Source organism: Anolis sagrei, chromosome 4 (assembly GCF_037176765.1).
Source record: "Anolis sagrei isolate rAnoSag1 chromosome 4, rAnoSag1.mat, whole genome shotgun sequence".
NCBI lineage: Eukaryota > Metazoa > Chordata > Lepidosauria > Squamata > Dactyloidae > Anolis > Anolis sagrei.
Genome location: NC_090024.1, coordinates 38,145,204 through 38,167,713, shown reverse-complemented (window position 1 = coordinate 38,167,713; position 22,510 = coordinate 38,145,204). Strand labels below are relative to the sequence as shown.

Genomic DNA, 22,510 nt, shown 5'->3' with positions numbered 1-22,510 from the left:
AATTGAGAATTGCGTTACTCTCTTTCCTTCTCTGGAGCCTTTGATGCAAAGCTGTAGGCGATGAAACGAAGATGAAGCTAGGTATTCTTTTGTTATGAATGGATGCAAAAAAGCAGCCTGCTCATTCTGCCGTGGTCATTGAAGCTTGGCTGGTTTTGACTACGTAAAGAAGGCTTACCTGCATTGAATGCATGAGATGCGTCTCACAGTTGGACTCCCGAAATGAGGTTCAGACATTGACAGTGCCAGGGCTGGATTGTGGGGAGGAAGAAAGAAAGATGTTGGATTTTGTTCTTGCCCGCTAGGTGTCTGAGGCAGACCTCACAATAGCATCCCTCTGAGGTTTGTTGCCTCGTGAGCTTGAGACACGCTGCTTCACTCGCTCACAAATAGTCCTGTGTGCAAACCCAAGTCCAAATTCAGGAGTTTCCCCCCAATCAAAACACAAAGGAATGTATTGTTTCCTATTTTTACAGATGTCTGTCAAAGGGATGCAAATTCCAGTGTCAGGAAATGGTTCATTGTTGTTTCATTTTGTTTGTTTTATTCTTGATTTTATGGCAGTGTTCCTGGAGAATTCTTCCTTTCCATTGCAGTTCATGATTTTGGAAGAACCATGGAACTTTGTGACACTCTTAGTTGTTTAACAGTAATGGGTTGTGATTGACAGGTTTAATTATATATGTTTCATCACTGCCCTGCTCCCCATGCCTTTTGAGCAGATTAACACAGTTGGCCATGTGGTCAAAATGGGAGCACGTTGGCTATTTTGTTGAATTTGTGCTTAGCAATTAGAGGCGGTTTTCACAGGATTGGTAGTTTAACATATTCATGCACAAGTGTGTGATGGCATTTCTTGTTTTTAGCTGTATGGAAAACAATGTTATTGGAAAAGGCAATAGTTTCATATATTTATATGGAATTTTATGAAGTTCGGTATAATAATCACATCCATACGAAAAACTTTGCTTTTGTGTAATTGGCAGTGTGTGTCGACAATTGCTTGGTGTGTGGAAATCCAAAACAAAACTAATGCTGCAAAGGCTGTGGACATGTAATATAACTTTTTCAGCAAATATAATTTAAGATTACCTTGCTAAATCAACCAATCTAGCAAAACGTGTTAGAGCAGGCATGGGCAAACTTTGGTTGTCGAGGTGTTTTGGACTTCAACTCCTACACTTCCCAACATCCTGCTGGTTGTTAGGAATTCTGGGAGTTGAAGTCCAAAACACCTGGAGGGCCGAAGTTTGCCCATGCCTATGTTAGGGTAAAGTGCTTTTGGAGTCATACAGTTTTGACTAAATATCTCAAATGTAAATATGTTTATGTGAAAGTGGATCATACATATATGCACATGTTTTTTGTTGAAATATTTACATAAAATATGAATATATTTAAGCTTACAATCTCATATCCATATTCACCAGGGAAGGTTGAGTGCCACTTTTCTGAATAACTGTGCATGTGAGTTTGGGCTACAGTAGTGATGCATCAGTAACAGTGTATACCATGCTATAGTTTAAAAACAAATACTGATACCATATGGAAGAACAGCTCTTTTTTATAGATTCACTTGGGGTTAGTTCCATCAATTTCAGTGGAATGTATATCTTCACCATCTCTGAAGATTAGATAAAGTCTTTTGTTTGGGATACTCATCAACGGTACCTGTTTGGAACACATGATCTTAAAATATCTATTTTAAAATTGTTTGGTCAAGATCTGAGTATATTTTACATTTGCTACATTTATGTTTGAAATGCTTTGACTATTGTTTTTTTAACTAAACAAAACATGACAGCATTCCCTTGTTGCATGTGACAATACAGATATGTTGCCTCAGTGATCTTAGAGATCCATGCTTGTGTGCCATGTCTTTATTCACTCTGGCATTACATTGATTATAACATGTTTCCCACATGTGTAGTAATAATTAGAGACTTGTGACAAATTAACCTTTTGGGGAGGAGAATTCAAAATATACATAAGTTTTAATTTGCATTAGTGTTCTTCATGGTGAGATTTCAATGAATGTAGATATAAAGGTTGCCTGTATGTTTTCACAATGATAACATGGTATTTCAGAGTTGTGGAAAGGAATCTTAGTCAACATATGCACAATATTTTGAAGTATAGGTTGGATAGATGTGTAGCTTGATTTATTTTTTTGCAGTTAACAGAGAGATGCTGATTTAGGCATGCTTAGATTTGTATAAGGTTTGACTACAAAAATATTTCAAAATCCAGTATCAATAATGTTTTTGTGTAATTGTGTATGTGTCTGCAGATGTATATGGATTACATTTTTCTCTTTTGGAAGTTGAATTTTGTCAAGGAGTTGAACTGAAGTTTGGGAATCTGGCAATACTGTTAACTGTAATTAACATTAGTAATTCATAGAAATCTTCCCCAGTATCTGTACTGATGGATTTCCAGTCAACTAAAAGGTACCTTGTAGCAGATTCTCATATAGTTGATAGTTGTGCAGAAGGATGTTTGGAAGTGGCAAAAAAGAAGTAATGCCATTTAAATAACTTTTATTTTAGCACAAGAAGAGCTAGTTGATGTTGTTTTAAAAAGGTGTCTAACTGGAGTGTGTTGTTGAAAAGTCAGACGTAACGGGGAATACACGTATATGGTTAAGGGCCATTTCAACAAGGCGCTGAGTGTCCTTCAGTTACTAAGAGCACTGTACTTTTGAACTCATACAGACTGCAGCATATATAGAGAAGGATGCAGCAGTGCTTTCATGATTGATGATGGCTTGTGTTTTCAGCTTGCTCTTTGAATTAATATACCAATCACTGCAATCCAAACTATATTTGTTTGAATAAAGTCACATGTATTTCTGTAAAACTTAATTTCAAGTACATATATTTGGATAAAGAAGGACTGTGTGCTAATACTTCGTTTGCATAGAACAATATCATGAATTATCACAGTAGGATCGCATGCCTTTTTTTTTTTACTCAGGAGTTAGACTCTGGCATAAATGTGAACATTCAAGTGAAAAACAGGTTTCAATACCATATTGTTATTAACTAGAAGAAACCCATTCAGTCCATCAGATTTATTTGTATGTTGATTTACTACTCAATGGATAATGGATCTATTCTAGTTGTGATCAACTTGGGATCCAGGCTATTGACTGCAACCTATACAGAAAAAAACCTAGAGCTGTATATTACTGTTACTTAACTAGCTAACATTTCACAGCAGCATCATAGTATGTGCCTTGATTGTATCATGTTAGTGGAAATAGTTGACCACAGTATTGAGTTTTGAGCTGACCATTTCTTTAACTGGTGGGATTTTTTTATGGCAAATCACAAGTTTCCACATTTTAGTGTTGATGCCCTTTCCCCATCAGTAGTAAAATTCATTCACACTGAAGGAAGTGTGTGAGGGAGACATCTTTCTAATTCCTTTTTCACCCTTTTTGCTTCCTGAAAAGCTGGTGTACAGAGGTGTCATGGGATCAGAGGTCACAGATTAGCACTTTGATTTCCAAGAATGATCTTGAAATTTGCTTCAGACCCCTCTATTTTATCTAAACTTGATAGATTTCCTCATTGTAGCTGATGGTTGATGGATATGGTCTTTCTCAATAATCATACATTGTGAAATACTGCATTAGGTTTGAATGGCAATTCATAGCCATAAAATATCTGTTTATGATGCAGATGAAACGTCCTAAAATGGTTTTATAGATAGGGATCGTGTTGCCTGCATTTTTAATTATCCATGGGAAATAGTTATGGGGTCTAGCAGGAGGAGCATGTGCACATTGTACATCTCTGAAGCATAAGAAATTATACAAATATTTACTAAAAGGGAGGAAAAACCAATGAAGATCCACTCTCTACTCCTCTACTGCAGGAAACCAGTGAAGAAACCAGTGAAGAACCCCTCTACTTCTACTTAATTGCAGCCTGTTAACTTCTGAGAATGAAAGGAACCCCCTGGTCCATATAATGGTCAAGGAGGATTCAATACATCGAGTTTTCCATTTTTCTCCATGTTTCTTTATTTATATCCATATACCATGATTTAGATTTCTCATCACATCAATACATGTAGGGTGATAGACTTTCTAGTTAATGTGTTTTTGGCTCTATTCTGTTTTATGGGAAGTGAAGAATGGTTGGACATCTCCATTCTCCTTTCTGAGTACACTGTGATAATGCAAGTGTAGTGGCCGATATGTAGCTTTCAGCAGGTTCATACCCCTTTGAACCGTGAGGAGTCATTTTAGTCATTCTGCAACAAAAACTTCATATAATGTCTTTTGATTGTGTATACATATACCTCACATGCTACCTTTTGCGTATGAAACCATAACTTAAGAATTGTCGAAGGCTTTCATGGCTGGAATCACTCAGTTCTTGTGGGTTTTTTCGGGCTATATGGCCATGTTCTAGAGGCATTTCTCCTGACGTTTCGCCTGCATCTATGGCAAGCATCCTCAGAGGTGAGGTCTGCTGGAAATGGGAAAAAGGGGTTTATATATCTGTGGAATGACCAGGGTGAGACAAAGGGCTTTTGTAAGTTGGGCTGGGTGTGAGTCTTTCCACTGACCACCTCGATTAGCATACAATGAGCTGACAATGCCTGGAGCAAACTCTTCTTGAAAGGTGATTAGATGTCCCTGCCTGTTTTTCTCCCTGCTGTTTTGCTGTTGCAATTTTAGAATTTTTTAATACTGGTAGCCAGATTTTGTTCATTTTCATGGTTTCTTCCTTTCTGTTTTCCCATTTCCAGCAGACCTCACCTCTGAGGATGCTTGCCATAGATGTAGGCGAAACGTCAGGAGAAATGCCTCTAGAACATGGCCATATAGTCCGGAAAAAACCCCACAAGAACTGCATAACTTAAGTGTTTGGTTTTTCCTGGACTAATGGTATATTTGTGTGTGTGTTTGTAACAGTTAAAACAGGACAATTTAAAAATTAAAGGCCTTGTCCAACAGTACTTTTTTATTTGTCTTGCATTTAGTCAATGGGAGTTTTTGTAAATGAAAACACAACAAAAACAGGCTATATTATATTGATTGAACATGCTATATAAGTATCAGAAAGGACTTTTAAGCAGGCAAAGTAATTTAACTGAAATATCTTATATTACACAAATGTATGCATACCACTTACACTGGCCTGACATGAATTGTTAGTCCCAACCAAGTAGGCTGACATAATCAACAGAACTTGCATAGTTGACATTGATTTAGTGTGTTTATTCTAGTTTGCACCAATAGGATTTAAGCTACTGTCTTAAGTGCTGCTTAGTTCCTGAGTGTGTTTAAAATTGCAGCTGGATTATATAGTTTTAGTGTCATATTCAAATCTGTTTCAGTATGCCTGAAGAGATGTGTATATAAATATGTAAGTTTTATATTGGTAGTCACCAGAAAAAAAGTTTATTACAACTTTGAGTTTAGATGTGATTCCTATTGTTGTCCAGTTTGACTATATTCATACATTATGTTACTAATTGATTTTATGAAATGAAATATTCCAAAACAAAACATTTTCTACAATGAAATATAGTAGTTAAGAAACAATTCCAGAAAATTTCACAGCCTATGCAGTATATATGAAAGTTTTTGAAGGGTGTGTATGTATGTAGGGGGCTGGGAGGCCAGAGTCCACCAATGTAAGCAGGAAGCACTTTATATGGAACAAGAAACTTATTTATTTCTTTACTTACCGTATTTATATACCACCTTTCTCAGCCTGAAGGTGACTCAAGGCAGTTTAGTCAGAAAAGCAGGAATTGTTTCATTTTTACTGATTCTCCCCTTCCCTTGTTACAGCCCCTTGTATTAAATCACTTGTGGGCAAGGGCCCTTCTACACAGGCCCTAAAATCCAAGAGAAACCAGGATAAAAGGGGTGGTGGTGGTGGTGGCTACATGAAGCTTCCTAAAAATATGCACAGAATTGCATAATTGTCTGCAAAACATGGGTTTAAAATGTGTGCTTAAAATCCAAGATTGGCTGAAAAATGTGCATATTCACATCACTGTATATTCCTGCCCTCAAGAAAAACACACGACTTTGTTGTGATATACTGGTGTGAATTTCTTCAGTGCATGTGCACATTTTAAATTCCCAAAACTGTAAAAAGATGGAGCCACAGACACGCAGGTGACTAAATGGAAGCACAAGTAGAAAGCAATTCCCATGAGAACTCTCTGCAACCATTTCTTTGTTCCCATATTTATGAAATTAAACAGAACTTGAATTTACACAGTGTTCACCACTGTGGCAAGCAAGTGACTCCAAAGGGAAGTAGGGTTTAAGAGGACAAACATAAAGGTATTAGGAGGGTCAGAAGAGATAATGACAAGAGATTTGTTTATGTGCACATTTGTATATCTGCATCAGCGCTTATGAGGTCCACTGCATCTCCGAGAGTGAATTTTAAAAATTTAAAGAAAACTTCAGGCGACTGTCCTATGTCCATTTTGTGGATTTCTAAATCCACTACAAACAAACCTTTCAGGGCACCAGGGGACTGACAGCTCTGTGTTTGGACTTGCTTTCAGGTACCATGGTTTTTTACCCCACTTCTTTGTCCCAGATTATGCGACTGTCTGGAAGGGCACTAAGTCACTGATAGTTCAACTGGACTTCTCCCCTTCTTTCTCCTCTGCAGCTACCTGTGTTATCTGAAATAACTGAAGTGCTTTCCATCCTTCCAAAGCAGGCTTTAACATTATGTAAGGGAATTGCCTCCCATAGTCCCCTACTTCCCTGGAACGGTTTTAGTGGGAAGCAAACCCATTCTGGGGAAGTAAGGGAAGCTTGAGAAACCAGCAGAACATCTCAGGTTCTGGGACCCAAGCCAAAATAAGCCGCATAAACTTTATACCTAAGTTATCATGCTGGCATAAAGTAATATACTTTGGTTTCCCATATAATTTAAAATCAAATAATGCACCAGATGTTTCTTTTACTTATCATATACATATCATTTTTACATATATACATTTTTGATGTGATATTTATTGATGCTATAGGTAGGTACTCCTGTATAAACGGACAAACTAGAAACCTCCTAGCATTATTCATAAAATATTTCAGTCAGCCTAATTATGCGTTAATATGAGGCCTTTTAGAATGGTTGATGTACTATATCATATCCTTACAGGCACTTGGTTTTTTTGTATGAGAAGAGATTGTGCCATTTAAAAGTGATTATTATTTTCTTTCATTTCAGAAATGAAGGCTAATTTCAGTAATTTCTTTAATCTCTTAGAAGCAATTGGGCTTCGATTTGGGATCATTTCTCTAAGAAGTATTCCCTTACACAATAAACTCTGATTTTATAACTCAGTGAGTAACCCATAGACAGTTGACAGTGATAGAATTTGAAGTACTGAGCAAATAGTTAATGGCTAGATAAAAAAAATCTAGTGAATAAATGTTGTTAGTTAAGGACAGCTATTTTTAAACTAGTTGGACTGGACTAGCTAACCCAGTGGTTCCCAACCTGTGGTCCATGGACCACCAGTGGTCCACAAGAATAAAAATATGGTCTGTGGCCTCACCATTACTACACAGTTGACTCAAAACCATGTGGCAACGAGAGCAACTGGTCTTGTGAAACCCTCTTATAGTGCCAAGGCAATGGGGATGTGGGAAGGGGAGAGGCTGACTACTCACAAAAGATGACTCCTACCCCATCAGCTCTAGATGATTAAATATGGTTTTCTGTGGGCGAGCAGATGGTGACTACTGGATGGCATATGTTCTGTATCAGAAACTAGAGCTGATGTGGTATATTCAATGCAATTTTCTGAATCAGCACCCCAAAAAACCAAACTGAATCTAAAGTTGACCAAAAACTGATTCATAACCCTTTTGGTACTAATGTTGGAGAGTAATTCGTGGTCAAAGTGGTCCCTGGTTAAAAAAAAAAAAGATTGGGAACCACTGAGCTGACTAGACTGAGACTATCATTCCCCCATTAGCCTCCATAAACTAGTCTTATCTGTGAAATATATTCAGGCTCTGTTGGCCATACAACAAAATCCACAAAAGAGTGGTTCATTCCTTGACCAACAACAATGTCAAAAATACTTCATGCAAGCTTTCAAAGCTTCATAAGTGGTTTTCTTCACAAAGCTTCACAACCTACCTTTTACTCCTGGATTATTTTTAATGTTTTTGCTTGATGAAGCACCCAATATAGCTTTGAAAGCTTGCACGATGCATTTTCTGAATTTTGGTTGTCCAATATAGATATTTTTCTTTTGTCAATTTTGGTTTTGTAAATCCCCGTAGTAATTTTTTTTACAGTGCTTTGAAGTATTTTCTTATGCTGAAGTGTTTGTTATGCAAAGAAATATTTAACAATGTCGATTTTAAGATATGCAACAGTAAGATATGCAACTGCCTTAATCACTTTTTTTCTATGTTTTTTTATTGTTCGATTTTGTCCTTTAGAAATGAAGTTAAGCTAACTGAATGTGTGCCTGTATTTTAGGAATGTGAATAAACACTCAAATTTCTTTTGGTATTACAGGGAAGCTTTCATTTTACTGGTATGGATGAGAAAATGCATGAAGTGTATGAGAAAACCCAAGTGAAACGCCTTCAGTCTCATTGAAATAAATTGATACATTGGTCCTACAGATTTGACATGAATGAAAATTTGTCTTAGGTTGGATCTAGTTTGTAGAGTACCCTTTAAATTGTTCTGTTTTATTTAAAAGTTTTTTTCTATTTTTTTCTTTTTTCTATTTTTTCTATTGTGTTTTTTTTCTAAAAGCCGAGGATCACATGAACCATAATAAAAAATAAAGGTATAATTAGGAAGTGATCACACTTAAGTAAAGTGATGTGTTATTAAATGTATCTCAGCTTAACCATTTGTACATGAAAGCAAAGGGTGTAAGAAATAGACCAACAAGTCACGTTCACATTTCATTTAACTGACCTACTTCCAGAAATCTTTTATCTACTTTGTTACAGTACTCATACATCTAAGTAATAATAGGACTGCCTAGTTTAGTACCAATAAAAAGGATATATCTTATCACAATCACATTTAAGCTTTTAAAAAAAGTATAATGTGGATTCCAGAATACATTAAACAGCCCAACAAAAACATTTTTTTCTTGGTGTCTTGGTTTTTAGGCCTGTTCCTGGGGTTATTTGGGGTGCTGATTCAGAAAATTGCACTGGATAGGCTGCACCAGCTTAAATATGGTTATCATGATTTTCTGTGGGCAAACAGATAAAAATTGGTGTATGGCATATATTCTGCCTCTCAAAACCTGTAGCTGATAGGGAAAATCTGATGCCTTTTTTGGAATCTGCAAGTCAGATTTATCCAGAAACAGTTCTAACCAAAATGTGTGTTGGCCAATGTTATTGTTAATAGCACTGGAGGACAGAAAAGTTTTTCCGCCTTGCCAAGGAACTTTGTGGAAACACTAAATGCTCATATGCCACAGATAATGAAGTGTGGCAATTTCTACAGTGCTGTGGCTTTTTATTGTTTGGCTGCTAAATATAAACATTACATCCTGCATAACCTTTAGGGTTTTATACATGTAATTTGAAATTATTTTCTTCATTGCATGCTTTCATTTTAGTGCTGTTTGATATTTAGGGTACAGTTACTTCCACATTTATCAGTGAGTCATTTCTACTGAACACAGGGCAAATTACTTTCTAGTAATGATGCGTAATACTGTTAGAACAAATGTATTTATTCTAAAGTGAGCTGCTTTGGAAAGTCAAAGGCTGCACTGGCCACAGAGTTTATTTTGTTTTAAACAGAAGTGGCTGAAAGTCCACTTTTGCATTAAAAATGTTTTGGGGATGCATCTCTCAAAAAATGAAATGAAAGACAAAACTATAACTCCTTGAATTCTGAAAGTGAAAAATTATTTGTTCCCCAATGTTTCTCTGGGTGGAGGGGTAGATAAGTTCTGGAAAAGTCAGCACAGTGCAAATGTAATGTCCATGTGATGGAAGCAGTGATGAGAAGGGAGTTAAATTCCCTTGTGCAATTTTTTACATACATTCAGAATGGCAAAGTAGGGTTTATCAGTGTAAGTAGAAGCCTGTTACATGGATTTCCAAAATGCTTTTGGAAAAGTCCATGTTTCTCTATTCAGTATCCCCGGACCTGAGAAATATAGTATAACAGGAAATATTTTTTAAAAAAACACTTTGCAAGTTACTTGATGGCCATCTGTATGCTACATAATGGCTGAATAATAGCAGGAAAACTTGGAATTTGCCAGGCCTCTTGTGTTAATAAAGCAATTGTGTCTCAATGATGATCATCAAAATATGGGAAATAATAGGTAGTGAGCTACATATACTCTCTGGTAGTTGACATTTAGTTGTTGCTTCATAGATATGGCAGCCTTTCTTACTTGATTTATTAAGAATGCTGATACCCTGTCAATTGAAGAGAGTTTTGTGTATCAGGGAAATAGATATGCTGAATCAATTTTTTTTTATTTTTTTTTGCAAAATACAAGTTGATCAACATTTTTGCATTCACTGGGCAGATTTCTCAGCTGACAGTACCACTGCTTAATGTTAAGCTGCCTCATGCTGTCCAAAGTGCTTTCAGTGGAGATGGTAATGAGCACTGATAAGATAGAGTACAGTGTAATGTGACTAATAGAATACTTTGAATAGACTGAATTGCTTTTCAACAAAGTGGTGTACTATTTGAATCCTAAACTAAAGTGAGACCAGCATGCTATAATAACCTTACTGAAAGAATCTGCATCAACAGGCTGAGAAATCTGATGATTAAGTAATGATATGTACCTGATGGTTTTCCTTATGCGTAGTGAAGAGTTAACTATTTCATAACACTTTTTATGTGGCCAAGCTGTTGAGTTGCAATTAATGTATCTTAATGGAGTATTAAAGGTACAACATTTCACTCTTTATTTAGTTATTGCCATTGTTGCCCTCCTCATTGTCTTCTGTTTAAAGCTCTCTACTTGAGAGAATGTTTCAGAGGCTTTCTCCTTTATCCACCGATTTTTATCCATCCTTGGGGATGAGGGATGGGAACTGCCATATATATTTGTGTATAGGTCAACTTTGTGTATAAGTCAAAGCAACTGAGGTTTCTAAGAGTTGAAGTCCAGAATCCTTGGCAGATTCTTTCTTAACTTTGTGATATGAGTTCTGTATTATTTTTTGTGTCTTCTTCAGGAGTCACTCTTGCATATTGATTTTATTTGCCAGTTCATTTACCAAAGGATTTTTTGCCATTTTTATTTATATTTGCCTATCAAATACCTTTGCATTAATTTAGTAAATTTGGTTCAAATAAATATGTATGTGCCTATCCTCTTATGGCAACCCCATGAATTTCAGAGGTAGTTTTATCAGTTATTTTCTCTGAAATGCAAGCTAAAGCACCTGGTATTTCTTGGCAGATTCCCACTCAAGTACTAAGCAAGAATGATCCTGCTTAACTTCCAAGATCAGAAAAGATTTTCTGCCCTTAGGGAATGTAAGCCCTCTCAAATAGGTGTACCAATTGTTAGAGATTGTTTTATAAAATAGTCAGCAAATGATTACATATAGCACTACATTTAACATGTGTCTTATTAAAGTATGTATGATTTCTGAATTTTATCATATTATATCAATTTTGTATGAAATATTCCCTAAGATCAACACATTGACTGTGCTGCAACCTTCCTCAAGCCACGAGGAGAGGTGGGTAAGAAATACAATTATTATTTGATGCACAACAAGATTAGTACACAGCAAACAAGATCATTATGCTGGCTTTTGTATTCAATCACATGTTGGACACTTCCTTATTATTATTATTATAACTCAGAATATATTTAATATGTATAAAACTAATATCTATTTTCATATCTATTTTAATAAGAAATAATATTTCTTATTAAAATAGATATGAGGACCTAAGTTTAGAGTAGATAGAAGAAATGCAGAGTTGGAGAGTTGTTTTCCCAATTACAAAACATGGTCAGCACTGAAAGGATAACCCTTAAACTCCACTATCAGCATACTTTATGCCAAAATTGAAATGCAGTCACATTGTGTGAAAAATGTGACCAGCAGGGTGACATCACTTGTTGCTTGAGATACAGAATTAGTTTTTGGATTGGTTATGCCAATAGTGTCCTTTTTCTCAAAATGTGTGGGGTTTTTGGCTAACCAAATAAGATTGCCCACTCTTCTGGGATTGTCCAATAGAAGTGGGAATAATTTCTCAGTATGTGTAGTAGTTCAGCATTACTTTACTCTTTTAACATAATTTCAGCCTCTGTTAAGGATTTTGGGATGGAATCCACACATTTCAGAAAGAACAGCACTAAAACTTATAGGTCAGTTAATATTGCTTTGTACAAAACTCTGGCTATGCTCACTGACATTTATGTGGGTTGCAGTCTAAAAACAGTAACATTGCTAAGATTTGGAGCCTCCCCCCCGCCCTTCCACCAAAGATAATATTGAGACAGTCCTGGGAGAAAGATGGAGCCAGATATCTTGTGAAGTCATGTACTGTACACTGGAGGATGGTGTCTCTTAAGTAAATAATAATCTACATCAGTTCAGAGACTGTTCTGTTCTAAAAACCTAATTTAAAAGGAGGGGCTTTGAGAGGGAAACATATCTTGTAATTGTCAAGCAAACTTGATTCACTATAAATCAATGCAGTAATATACTAATTTGCTGAGAATTTGTTATGTTTAGCCCATCCTTATCCTAGGCAGTGGTTCTCAACCTGTGAGTCCTCAGATGTTTTGGTCTTCAAATCCCAGAAATCCTAACAGCTGGTAAACTGGCTGGGATTTCTGGGAGTTGTAGGCCAAAAACATCTGGGGACCCCAAGTTGAGAACTACTGTCCTAGAGAAACATTGCAATAAGGGAGATTTAGGATGTTTGTAATGACAGTGGGGCATAAGGTCTCTATCTTGTCTTGCACAGAATTTGACTTAATTGATTGGGTACTGCACTGCCCTGCTTGTCTGATGAACTTTGAGTTTACAATGTTAGGCCACTTCAGTTTACTAGTTGAGTGAGTTCATATTTCATCATAAGTGTCAAGCTCAGTGTTTTGATGTGGAAGATCTTATGTTACAGTTTGAAGAAAAAAGTTGATGGTCAGAACAGCCAGTATAATACAGAAATGCATTTACAGTAGGATGAAATAAATACTAGTCGAAATGAAAAAGGTATGTGGAAACTGTGGAGCTAATTTCATTAGTGTTATAATTAAATGAAGTGTAACAAATGAATTGTATGTATGTTGAATTACATGATTCAAAAAAAAAAAGTCAAACAGTATTAGGATTTAACTGAAATTTTTATATTACATAGCAAAGTCTATTCTGACCTTTGTTAGCGTTTTAATAAATCCATTTGAAATAATTTCCCATAAATTGTGGTTAGTTACCATAAGGTTCTCTTGGGGTTGAATCTACACTAAAATCAATGCAGTTTGACACCACTTTAACTTCCATGACTGAGTGCCATGGAATCATAGGATTTGTAGTTTGGTGTAGCACCAACACTATTTGACAGAGGAAGCTATAGAGCAGGAGTCCTCAAACTTTATAAACAGAGGGCCAGGTCACAGTCCCTCAAACTGTTGGAGGGCCGGATTATAATTAGAAAAAACAACAACATTCCTATGCACACTGCACATATCTTATTTGTAGTGCCAAAAAACCCCCCACTTAAAAACAATACAGTAATTAAAATTAAGAACAATTTTAACAAATATAAACTTATTAGTATTTCAATGAGAAATGTGGGCCTGCTTTTGGCTGATGAGATAGGATTGTTGTTGTTGTGTGCTTTCAAGTCGTTTCAGACTTAGGTTGACCCTGAGCAATGGCCGGGTAAATGACCTTGGAGGGCCATATCTGGCCCCGGGGCCTTAGTTTGAGGACCCCTGCTATAGAGCTTGTAAAACTACAACTTCCATTATTACATAGTGTTGTGCCATGGTAGTTAAAGTGATGTCAAAAATGGCAATAATTCTAAAGTGTAGTTGCATCCTTATGACTCATCTACTCTGACTGCTTAGGTCAGTGTGAAACAGGCAAAGAAGGAAATTGTTTTACTATGTGGGATATTAGATGGAAAGTCCTGGAACTGGTTTGAGGCCTGAATGGTGCTTATACACACTGCAGGAGCTGACCTCGAATCGGTTCCAAGATCTGCAGCAATCAATTCCAAGGGTGCAAATGTCACCCTGTAAAAATAATCCTAAGTGAACTGATTCAATTTATATTAAACATAAGACCTGCTGTACAATCAGATAGTTTGTTGCATTCCATAACACAATGAAAACACCAGCTTTGAAAAATATACATAGCAACAAAATTAATTAAATTGAAATTTAGCTGTGACAGCATTTAGGGTGGGGGGCATGTGCCTATCTTTTGTATTCATTGGATAAAATTTCCACTGACTTTCTCTGTTGTCAGTAAAATGAAGATAAAGCAAAGGAAAAAGAAATTATAATTTAGAAAGGCTTTAGTCATGGGTAGTCTTACAAATGTGAACAGTATGTGTATAGCGCTTAAGGTATTTGTCAAGACTGAGATTTGATAACCATGTTGAACTTAAACATCCTTATCCAATGGTCCTTAGGTAAATAATTATTTCAATGTTTTCTGGCTCAAAATAACTATGCAAATTTAGTGCAGAATAAGTCATTCTGTCATGTTTGTTGTCATTGCATATTCTAATCAGAGGTTATCAACCCTCAAAATGCAAGATTTGGCCATTTGGCCACCTTCACTATTTGGAGCCATGGAGAAGAAGAACTCAACAGGTTCCTGGAACATCTTAACAGCATCCACCCAAACATCCAATTCACCATGAAAAAAGAAAATGAAGGAAGACTGCCTTTTCTAGATGTCCTAGTCATCCGCAAACCAGATCAACAATTGGGTCACACCGTTTACAGAAAACCCACACACACGGATAGATATCTACATAAAAACTCCAACCATCACCCAAGTCAAAAAAGAAGCACAATTAAAGTCTTGGCAGACCGTGCAAAAAGAATCTGCGAACCCCACCTTCTCCAAGATGAACTGAACCACCTAAACTGGGCTCTACAGGCCAATGGATACTCCACCTCGGACATCAGAAGAGCTGCAAGACCGAGAACAAGCCACAAGAGTAAAGATGAAGATCCACCCAGAGGAAAAGTGTTCTTGCCATACATCAAGGGAACCACTGACCGCATAGGAAAACTGATGAGGAAACACAACATACAAACCACTTACAGACCCACCAAGAAAATCCAACAAATGCTACGTTTAGCAAAGGACAAGAGGGATCCTCTCACCTCTGCAGGAGTCTACCGTGTACCATGCAGCTGTGGACAAGTCTACATAGGGACCACCAAACGCAGCGCCCAGGCACGCATCAAGGAACATGAAAGGCACTGCAAACTACTCCAACCATAGAAATCAGCCATAGCAGAGCACCTGATGAACCAACCTGGACACAGCATATTATTTGAGAACACAGAAGTGCTGGACCACTCTCACAACCACCATGTCAGACTACACAGAGAAACCATTGAAATCCACAAGCATGTGGACAATTTCAACAGAAAGGAGGAAACCATGAAGATGAACAAAATCTGGCTACCAGTATTAAAAAACTCAAAGATTACAACAGCAAAACAACAGAGGGGAAACAAACAGTCACATAAAATCACTCTCAACAAAAGATTTCCCCCAGGTGCTTCCAGGCCACTGAATGCAAATCAAGGTGATCAGCTGAAACATTACCCTGGTCATTCCACAGATATATAAACCCATTTTGCCTACTTCCAACAGACCTCACTACCTCTGAGGATGCTTGCCATAGATGCAGGCGAAACGTCAGGAGAAAAATTGCCTCCAGAACATGGCCATATAGCCTGGAAAAACCTACAACAACCCAATGATCCCGGCCATGAAAGCCTTCGACAATACATTTTTGAAGTGTTAAAATATTTTCTGCATTCTTAATGTTATCAGAAAATCCTAGATATGCTTAGTAGTATATAATCTTCAGTTGAAAATTCCCAAGCAGTAAGTGGAAGGAAAAAAATTGTGAGAATGAGAAGAATTTACCCATAAGCATTTTTGAAAAACAACAACATAGCTTGTTGGAATACGGTACACACATATGCTGATTGTTGTCAATAGTGTGGGCTTATTTATTTTCCATTCAACATGATTTTTTTCTGGACTGAATCACTGATTATATATGTGTTTGTGTGTGTGTTTTTAACTAGAGCTCCCACACAAACAATATGCAGCTTTTGGTTGATACTACTAGAAACTATTTCTTTCCTCAGTAGTGACTCATCACTGCTCTTTGCTCTCTGGCTATGAGGTGACTCTCAGGGAGAGAGAGACATAATCTGTATCTGTCTTATTAGTATGAAAGTAAAGGGAAAATGCGTATTTCAAAGAGCTCAGTTTTGTTTGAACCATGCTAGTTTAAAATATGAATATTGCCTTCATGCATTAAGAAGATGAAATCTATCTACAAAAAGATATCCTAACTTTTTGTGAGCTTCAGAGGCATATTTCCTTTGGAGTGAACAAATGACCCCATGCCAACTGACAGCTGTAAATACATAAAATGTTGAAGCTTTCTTGAGGCATGACATGCAATGCCAACACAAAATCAATACTGTAAATCAATACAGTATATGTGCAGTAGTTACTTAATCATATTTTTCTTAAATTATTACAGTGACGCAGGGAGAGAGAGAATGAGAGATGGAGGTAGCCTTAGAGGCAAATGTTCTGTACATACCAATGGAATTATGCAAATTACAACTTTTGTAACTCATCTGTTATTAGTAAAATTATTTAACTAAATTTAGTTTAAATACTATAGTGTATATTTAATCTAAATCCCAGATTATCTATAAGGCTGCTCATAAATGTATAGAGTGTGAGGGAAGTAATATCAGGTAAAATACTAAATGATAAAAACAGATCTGATTAATTGAAAATTATCTTGGGATGATGAGTTGTACACATGTTAAAAAGTCAGTTCTAGTTTTAGAGGGCTGAGGTAACAGGGTGACCATACAAGCTAAAATTTTGTATTACAACTTATGTTTTCTCAGTTCTCAGGTTGGAATTGTTTGAGATTCTGAATTAAATATTTAACTTCCATAACCTTTAGTATTAAAAGAAAATCCCAAGTAATTCTAGTTTTGACCTTGTAGGGAGTGCAAAATTTGGATGCACCAGTATACTGGATGCACCTAATTTAGGTGAGTTAAGTTGAGTATTCCCTTCCTGTATGTTAATATTTCTCTCTCTCCAAACAGCCAATCATATTTTTTTATTTTTCCTCTAGATTATTAGAATAATTTCAGAGCCACTCCCTATAGTCCTTTTTTGTGGTATACACACACACACACACAAACTAAATTGAAATATGTGGACAATTTCTTGCTTAAATATCAGAGTCTTATTTCTATGGGTATTTTTAAAGGAGTGTCATGATCCGGGGTTTGTTTGGTTTTCATTGAGGGGAAAGCAGGGTAATGTTAGTGGTTTAGATGTTTGCATGAGAATCTGTTTGTATATATTTATGGTTTTATGTCCCAGCATTGAATATTTGCCATATATATGTTGTGCTCTGCCCTGAGTCCCCTGCGAGGTGAGAAGGGCAGAATATAAATGTTTTAAATTAATAAATAAATAAATTCTAGGTAAATCACTTTATATAGTTCAATTAGTGCATTGGTGTTGTATAGTCATATCTGTTTAGGTAGTTTGTGAGACATGGCTACAAATTTCACAGCTATAAGAACATTTTATATTGAAATATGTCGTATCAGTCTTTGGTACTATATAAAGATGGGATTATTTATAAGCTTGTGGTGATAGCAAACCAAGTTAAATCAGTATGTATTTCCTTCTGTGAAAATTTGCCAAATGTGTTGCCTTCATCAGGTGAAAGAAAACATGTGGCTACTACTTTATGGATTATACAAGCAATGTATTTTCTTTTTAAAAAATATTTTTATTGAAAGATTTCAAGGGTGAACCTAAAAAAGGACAAAATCCAAAATGGGATGGGGTTAGGGTTAGAGTTTGGATTAAGGTTAGGGTTGGAGTTAGGGTTTGGTCCATGTTCATTATTTCTAATGTCTTTTCTAGCCAGTCTTCCTTTGTTGGTATTGTATTTTGTCTCCAGACTCTCGCGAGTACGATCCAGGCTGCTTCTGTTAGGTAGACGAACAGCTTATCTGAGTTCACATCCCAATCAATATTAACCATCCCTAGAAGATAGTGTTCTGATTTTAAGGGAATGATTGTTCTCAAGATCTTTTAACATACTTCCTGTATTTTTTCCAGAAGGGCTTTAATTTTTCACAAGACCACCACATGTGGTGGAAAATCCCTTCATAGGTTCCACATTTCCAACATTTGTTGCTTGTGCTTTTTGAGAATTTTGCCAGTTTGTACAGTGTTAAGTATCATAGGTACATCATCTTCATATAACAATGTATTTTCCATAAGGTATTTATAAAATGGTGGGTTTTTTGCTTATCAAATGTAGATGTGGTAGTAAAAAATAATAATCAGAAAACAACTCCTGCAAAGTTTCTAGTTCATTGTTGAAATGAAATCTAAGCTGTAATGGGAATATTGTTTTTTGTAAACATTTTGAGCTTTTACAGTTTTAATCATATTGAATTTCAGATTCAGTATTTTAAAGTTGGTTTTGTGATTTTAGAAAGCACATTATAATTTACCTAGATTACCTGAATCAGGGGTCCTCAAACTTTTTAAACAGAGGGCCAGGTCACAGTCCTCAAACGGTTGGAGGGCTGGATTATAATTTGAAAAAAACACAATTGAATTCCTATGCACACTGCACATATCTTATTTGTAGTGCAAAAACTACTTTAAAACAATACAATAATTAAAATGAAGAACAATTTTAACAAATATAAACTTATTCGTATTTCAATGGGAAATGTGGGCCTGCTTTTGGCTGATGAGATAGGATTGTTGTTGTTGTTGTTGTTGTGTGCTTTCAATTCATTTCAGACTTAGGTTGACTCTGAGTGAGGGTCGAGTAAATGACATTGGAGGGCCGTATCTGGCCCCTGGGCCTTAGTTTGAGGACCCCTGACCTAGGTGGACAAAGGGCAAGATGGATGGATGATATTCTTGAAATGACTGCTTGACTTTGAAGGAGCTGGGGGTGGTGACGGCCAACAGGGAGCTCAGGCGTGGGCTGGTCCATGAGGTGACGAAGAGTCGGAAGTGACTGAACAAATAAACTACAAAAAAATTTCAGTGATTGGCACTTACTAGCACAAACTATAGAAAATGTACCAAGGATGCAGAAGTTATTAGACTATTATGAATACCTAATAGTGTTGGTTGACAGTTGCATTATTTCTTCATTCTATATTTGAGAGACTCAGATATGAAGAAAAAGTTTTAAAATACGAAAAGCCAGCTCTAATTATAAACATCATTAAACATATTAATATTTAACATTATCTTTGCTAAAAAATTAAAGAAGATGAAAACAGGTTTTCCCATGGTACAAAATAAAGATGACTTTCTGCATGAATGAGGACTTATAAATATGATATTATGTATTTATTTAATCCTTTATTCCACTCCTCTCTCAGCCTAGGAGCCCAGGTTGCTGATGAACAAAATAAGCAAAATACAGTTTAAAAACCCAGCTAATTTGATACAATTTTGTTCTCATTTAAAACTATAGATACTTTTACAGCAACTATCCAAACACTTCTTTAAATAAAAACTTATCTTTAAACAAAAACATCTTTCACTGTCGCTAGAAGTCGAACAGAGATGGCAAGCCTAACCTGTGAGAGCAAGCACCAAGAAGGATCTCTAAACCATGTTAGGAAGAAGATTTATGAACCCTGAAATAGCTGACATTTCCACTTTCATTAATACACTTAACATTGTATAAGATACATTACACAAATATTATACTTGAACTTGTCTATATTCCATTTTGCGTGTCTAAAAATGTTAAAGTAAGTCATGATAAATTGCCACAATGGCTCTCCACATGTTCAATTCTGATTTATTTGAAGAGTGCATAACTCCATATACTCTTTGAGCACATGTACACAGACCACTTAATTCAATTTCCAACCAGTATTGAAGAATTGGCTTTACTGTGTAGATGGTTGTATAGGAAATCCTGTTTGAAGCCCGTATGATGATTAGACAAACTACAGAGTACTGATGGGCATTAAGTGCTTTCTTTCATGCACTCTTATGGGAGTTTGTCGTCTGGCTGCTGCAGTTTGAAGCTAGCTTTGAACTGCATTAAATGGTCAATATAGAGGGGGGCTTAGAATCCTATAAATAAATAATGTGGGTGAGTCATGGGGGAGTGATTAGCTTGAAGATTGCCTAAGGGCTGGTGGCAGCTTATTGCAAACCTCACGCAGGACTCTGTGGCAGTATGTGCATCTGTACCACCATTAGAACATCTGGAAATGTTTCCAAAACTACAGGTGGACTTCTGCATTTCTCATCTTTCCTTCTGTGGTTACCTTTGTCTATACTGCCCCTTGGCAGTTGCACTTGAGCATATATTGGTTTATATATAGAGGGGGGGGGGAGGGAGAGAGGGAGGGAGATTGAGATTAATTTAGTAAATCTATTTAGTTGGCCTATTCTAGCTGGGAAATGATAATTGGATATAGCTCCTGATCTATATATGCTTATTCATCTACACCATCACCTATTTCTGCTTAATAAACAATAGGTATGGCATTTTTTCTGTGTTTATAGTAGTAGTTTTTCTATTGTTAATACACTTTAGGTTGCATGCCAAAATATATAGAAAAATGAAAGTACATGGCAATGAAAGGGCTTTCACAGTATCCTTAAAGGAGTAACATTTTCTTGTTTTCCTTTGATATACTTATTTATTGTTTAACTGTAATCTTGCTTTCTTTCTAGTGTATGCAATAAGCAGGCTTTGGAATTCACTAAACATTTTAGCTTTGCTTAAGCTATTAATCTCAGCAGCCATTTATTGGTTTGTATGCTACAAAGCAAGAGAGATTATCCCTTAATTAATTCCTCAGAGGGGTTCAGCAGCCATCATCAACCACAATATAGTTTCATGAATTAATGTTCCATGGAAAATATAATAGAATTCATAATAAAAATTTAAGTTAAAATACTAGTTATAACTAGAAATAATATGGAAGAAATTTGAATATATTTTTTAATTACATCAGACCTAGAGGTAGTAATGAATACGGACATAATCCATTTAAATAATTACACATTCTTTAAAATATTTTCAATTGTCATGTCTTTAGACAAATTGGAATGGGATTTATTCTGAATCATATTAGAAATGACACATTGTAATAATTAAGTAGCAGTTAAATGACCAGCAACATTCCTATAATATTTTGGAGGTCATTGAGACTGGAGTAGTATAAGTAGCCATTGAATCACAACACTATAATTATTTATATGAAAAATAACCATTATATTATTATTTGTTTATTACAAAGATATGAATTGTTGCAGATTCTAAAACCAATGACAAATTTGCCATTTACTTAGTTTAGCTGGGATTTCATCCAACCTGGACATAGAAAGACACATACTAAGAGATTATTATACCTTGAAGTACACTCTAATCTTCTTTGGTTGTGTGATTTTAAATGTCATTTGAAGTAAATTTATAGCAGGCTATAGATAGTCATACTTAGCTTTCCAATTTTATGGCTTAATGGCATTCCTTTGCCAGTACTATCAAATGAACATTCTTACACATCTGTTTCTATTGTATAGTTTAATTACATCTGGAGCATAGTTTCCACTAATATGCTGCTGTTTATGATCAAACTTTTATTGTATATTATTTTAGCCACTAGCGAATATGGCTTATTTAATGGTGTAAGTGTAACTCTGTCAAAATTGCTGGCCTTCTGAAGGAATTTTCATGCCTTGCATGTTAAATGGCAGAGGCATTCTGTTTTAGGTGAAAACAGTTTCTTTAGATCAGGATTTCACAGAAATTTAGTAGAGCATTGTGTGGTGCTTTTGGAAAGCAAGTAACCCTTCTATCAGATTTGTGCTGAGTCTGAAAACTGGAAAATGTGTATATAATACCTAGTATAGTGTCTGTTCCTGTCATGGTATAGCTATAACCTTGGAAATAAAAAAGGTATATGATTACAAACTACTGTCAATAAAAGTGAATACAGTTTGGTTTACAAAATCAAAGTAGTCTGTTGACTTTTGAGACTCTATGTTTTGTAGCAGTTGTTAACTTATGCCAAGTTGTTATTGACTTATGGTTGACCCCATGAGTGATAGACCTCCAAGTCACCCTACCATGAACAGCTTTGCAGATTCAGGGCTGTGGCTGCCTTGATTTATTCTGTCCATCTGGTATTCCCCTTTTCCCTCTGCCTTCTACTTTACCAAGCATAACGTGTACAGCCAAATCCATGTACTCCT

The 22,510-nt window shown here is 36.0% G+C and overlaps 1 protein-coding gene across 5 annotated transcripts in view; it reads left to right on the top strand.

Moving 5' to 3' along the window:
• The window catches only part of RALYL (RALY RNA binding protein like), a 310,011-nt gene that overhangs the window by 1,205 nt on the left and 286,296 nt on the right, over positions 1–22,510 (top strand). The window contains exon 1 of one of the 5 annotated variants that reach the window (XM_067467378.1): positions 5–81. The exons of the other annotated variants lie outside the window; for them this stretch is intronic. Coding sequence (XP_067323479.1) covers positions 72–81 — 10 coding nt within the window. The 5' untranslated portion in view covers positions 5–71. Of the gene's footprint in view, positions 1–4; positions 82–22,510 lie in introns of those variants that run through there. 5 annotated transcript variants of the gene reach the window in all.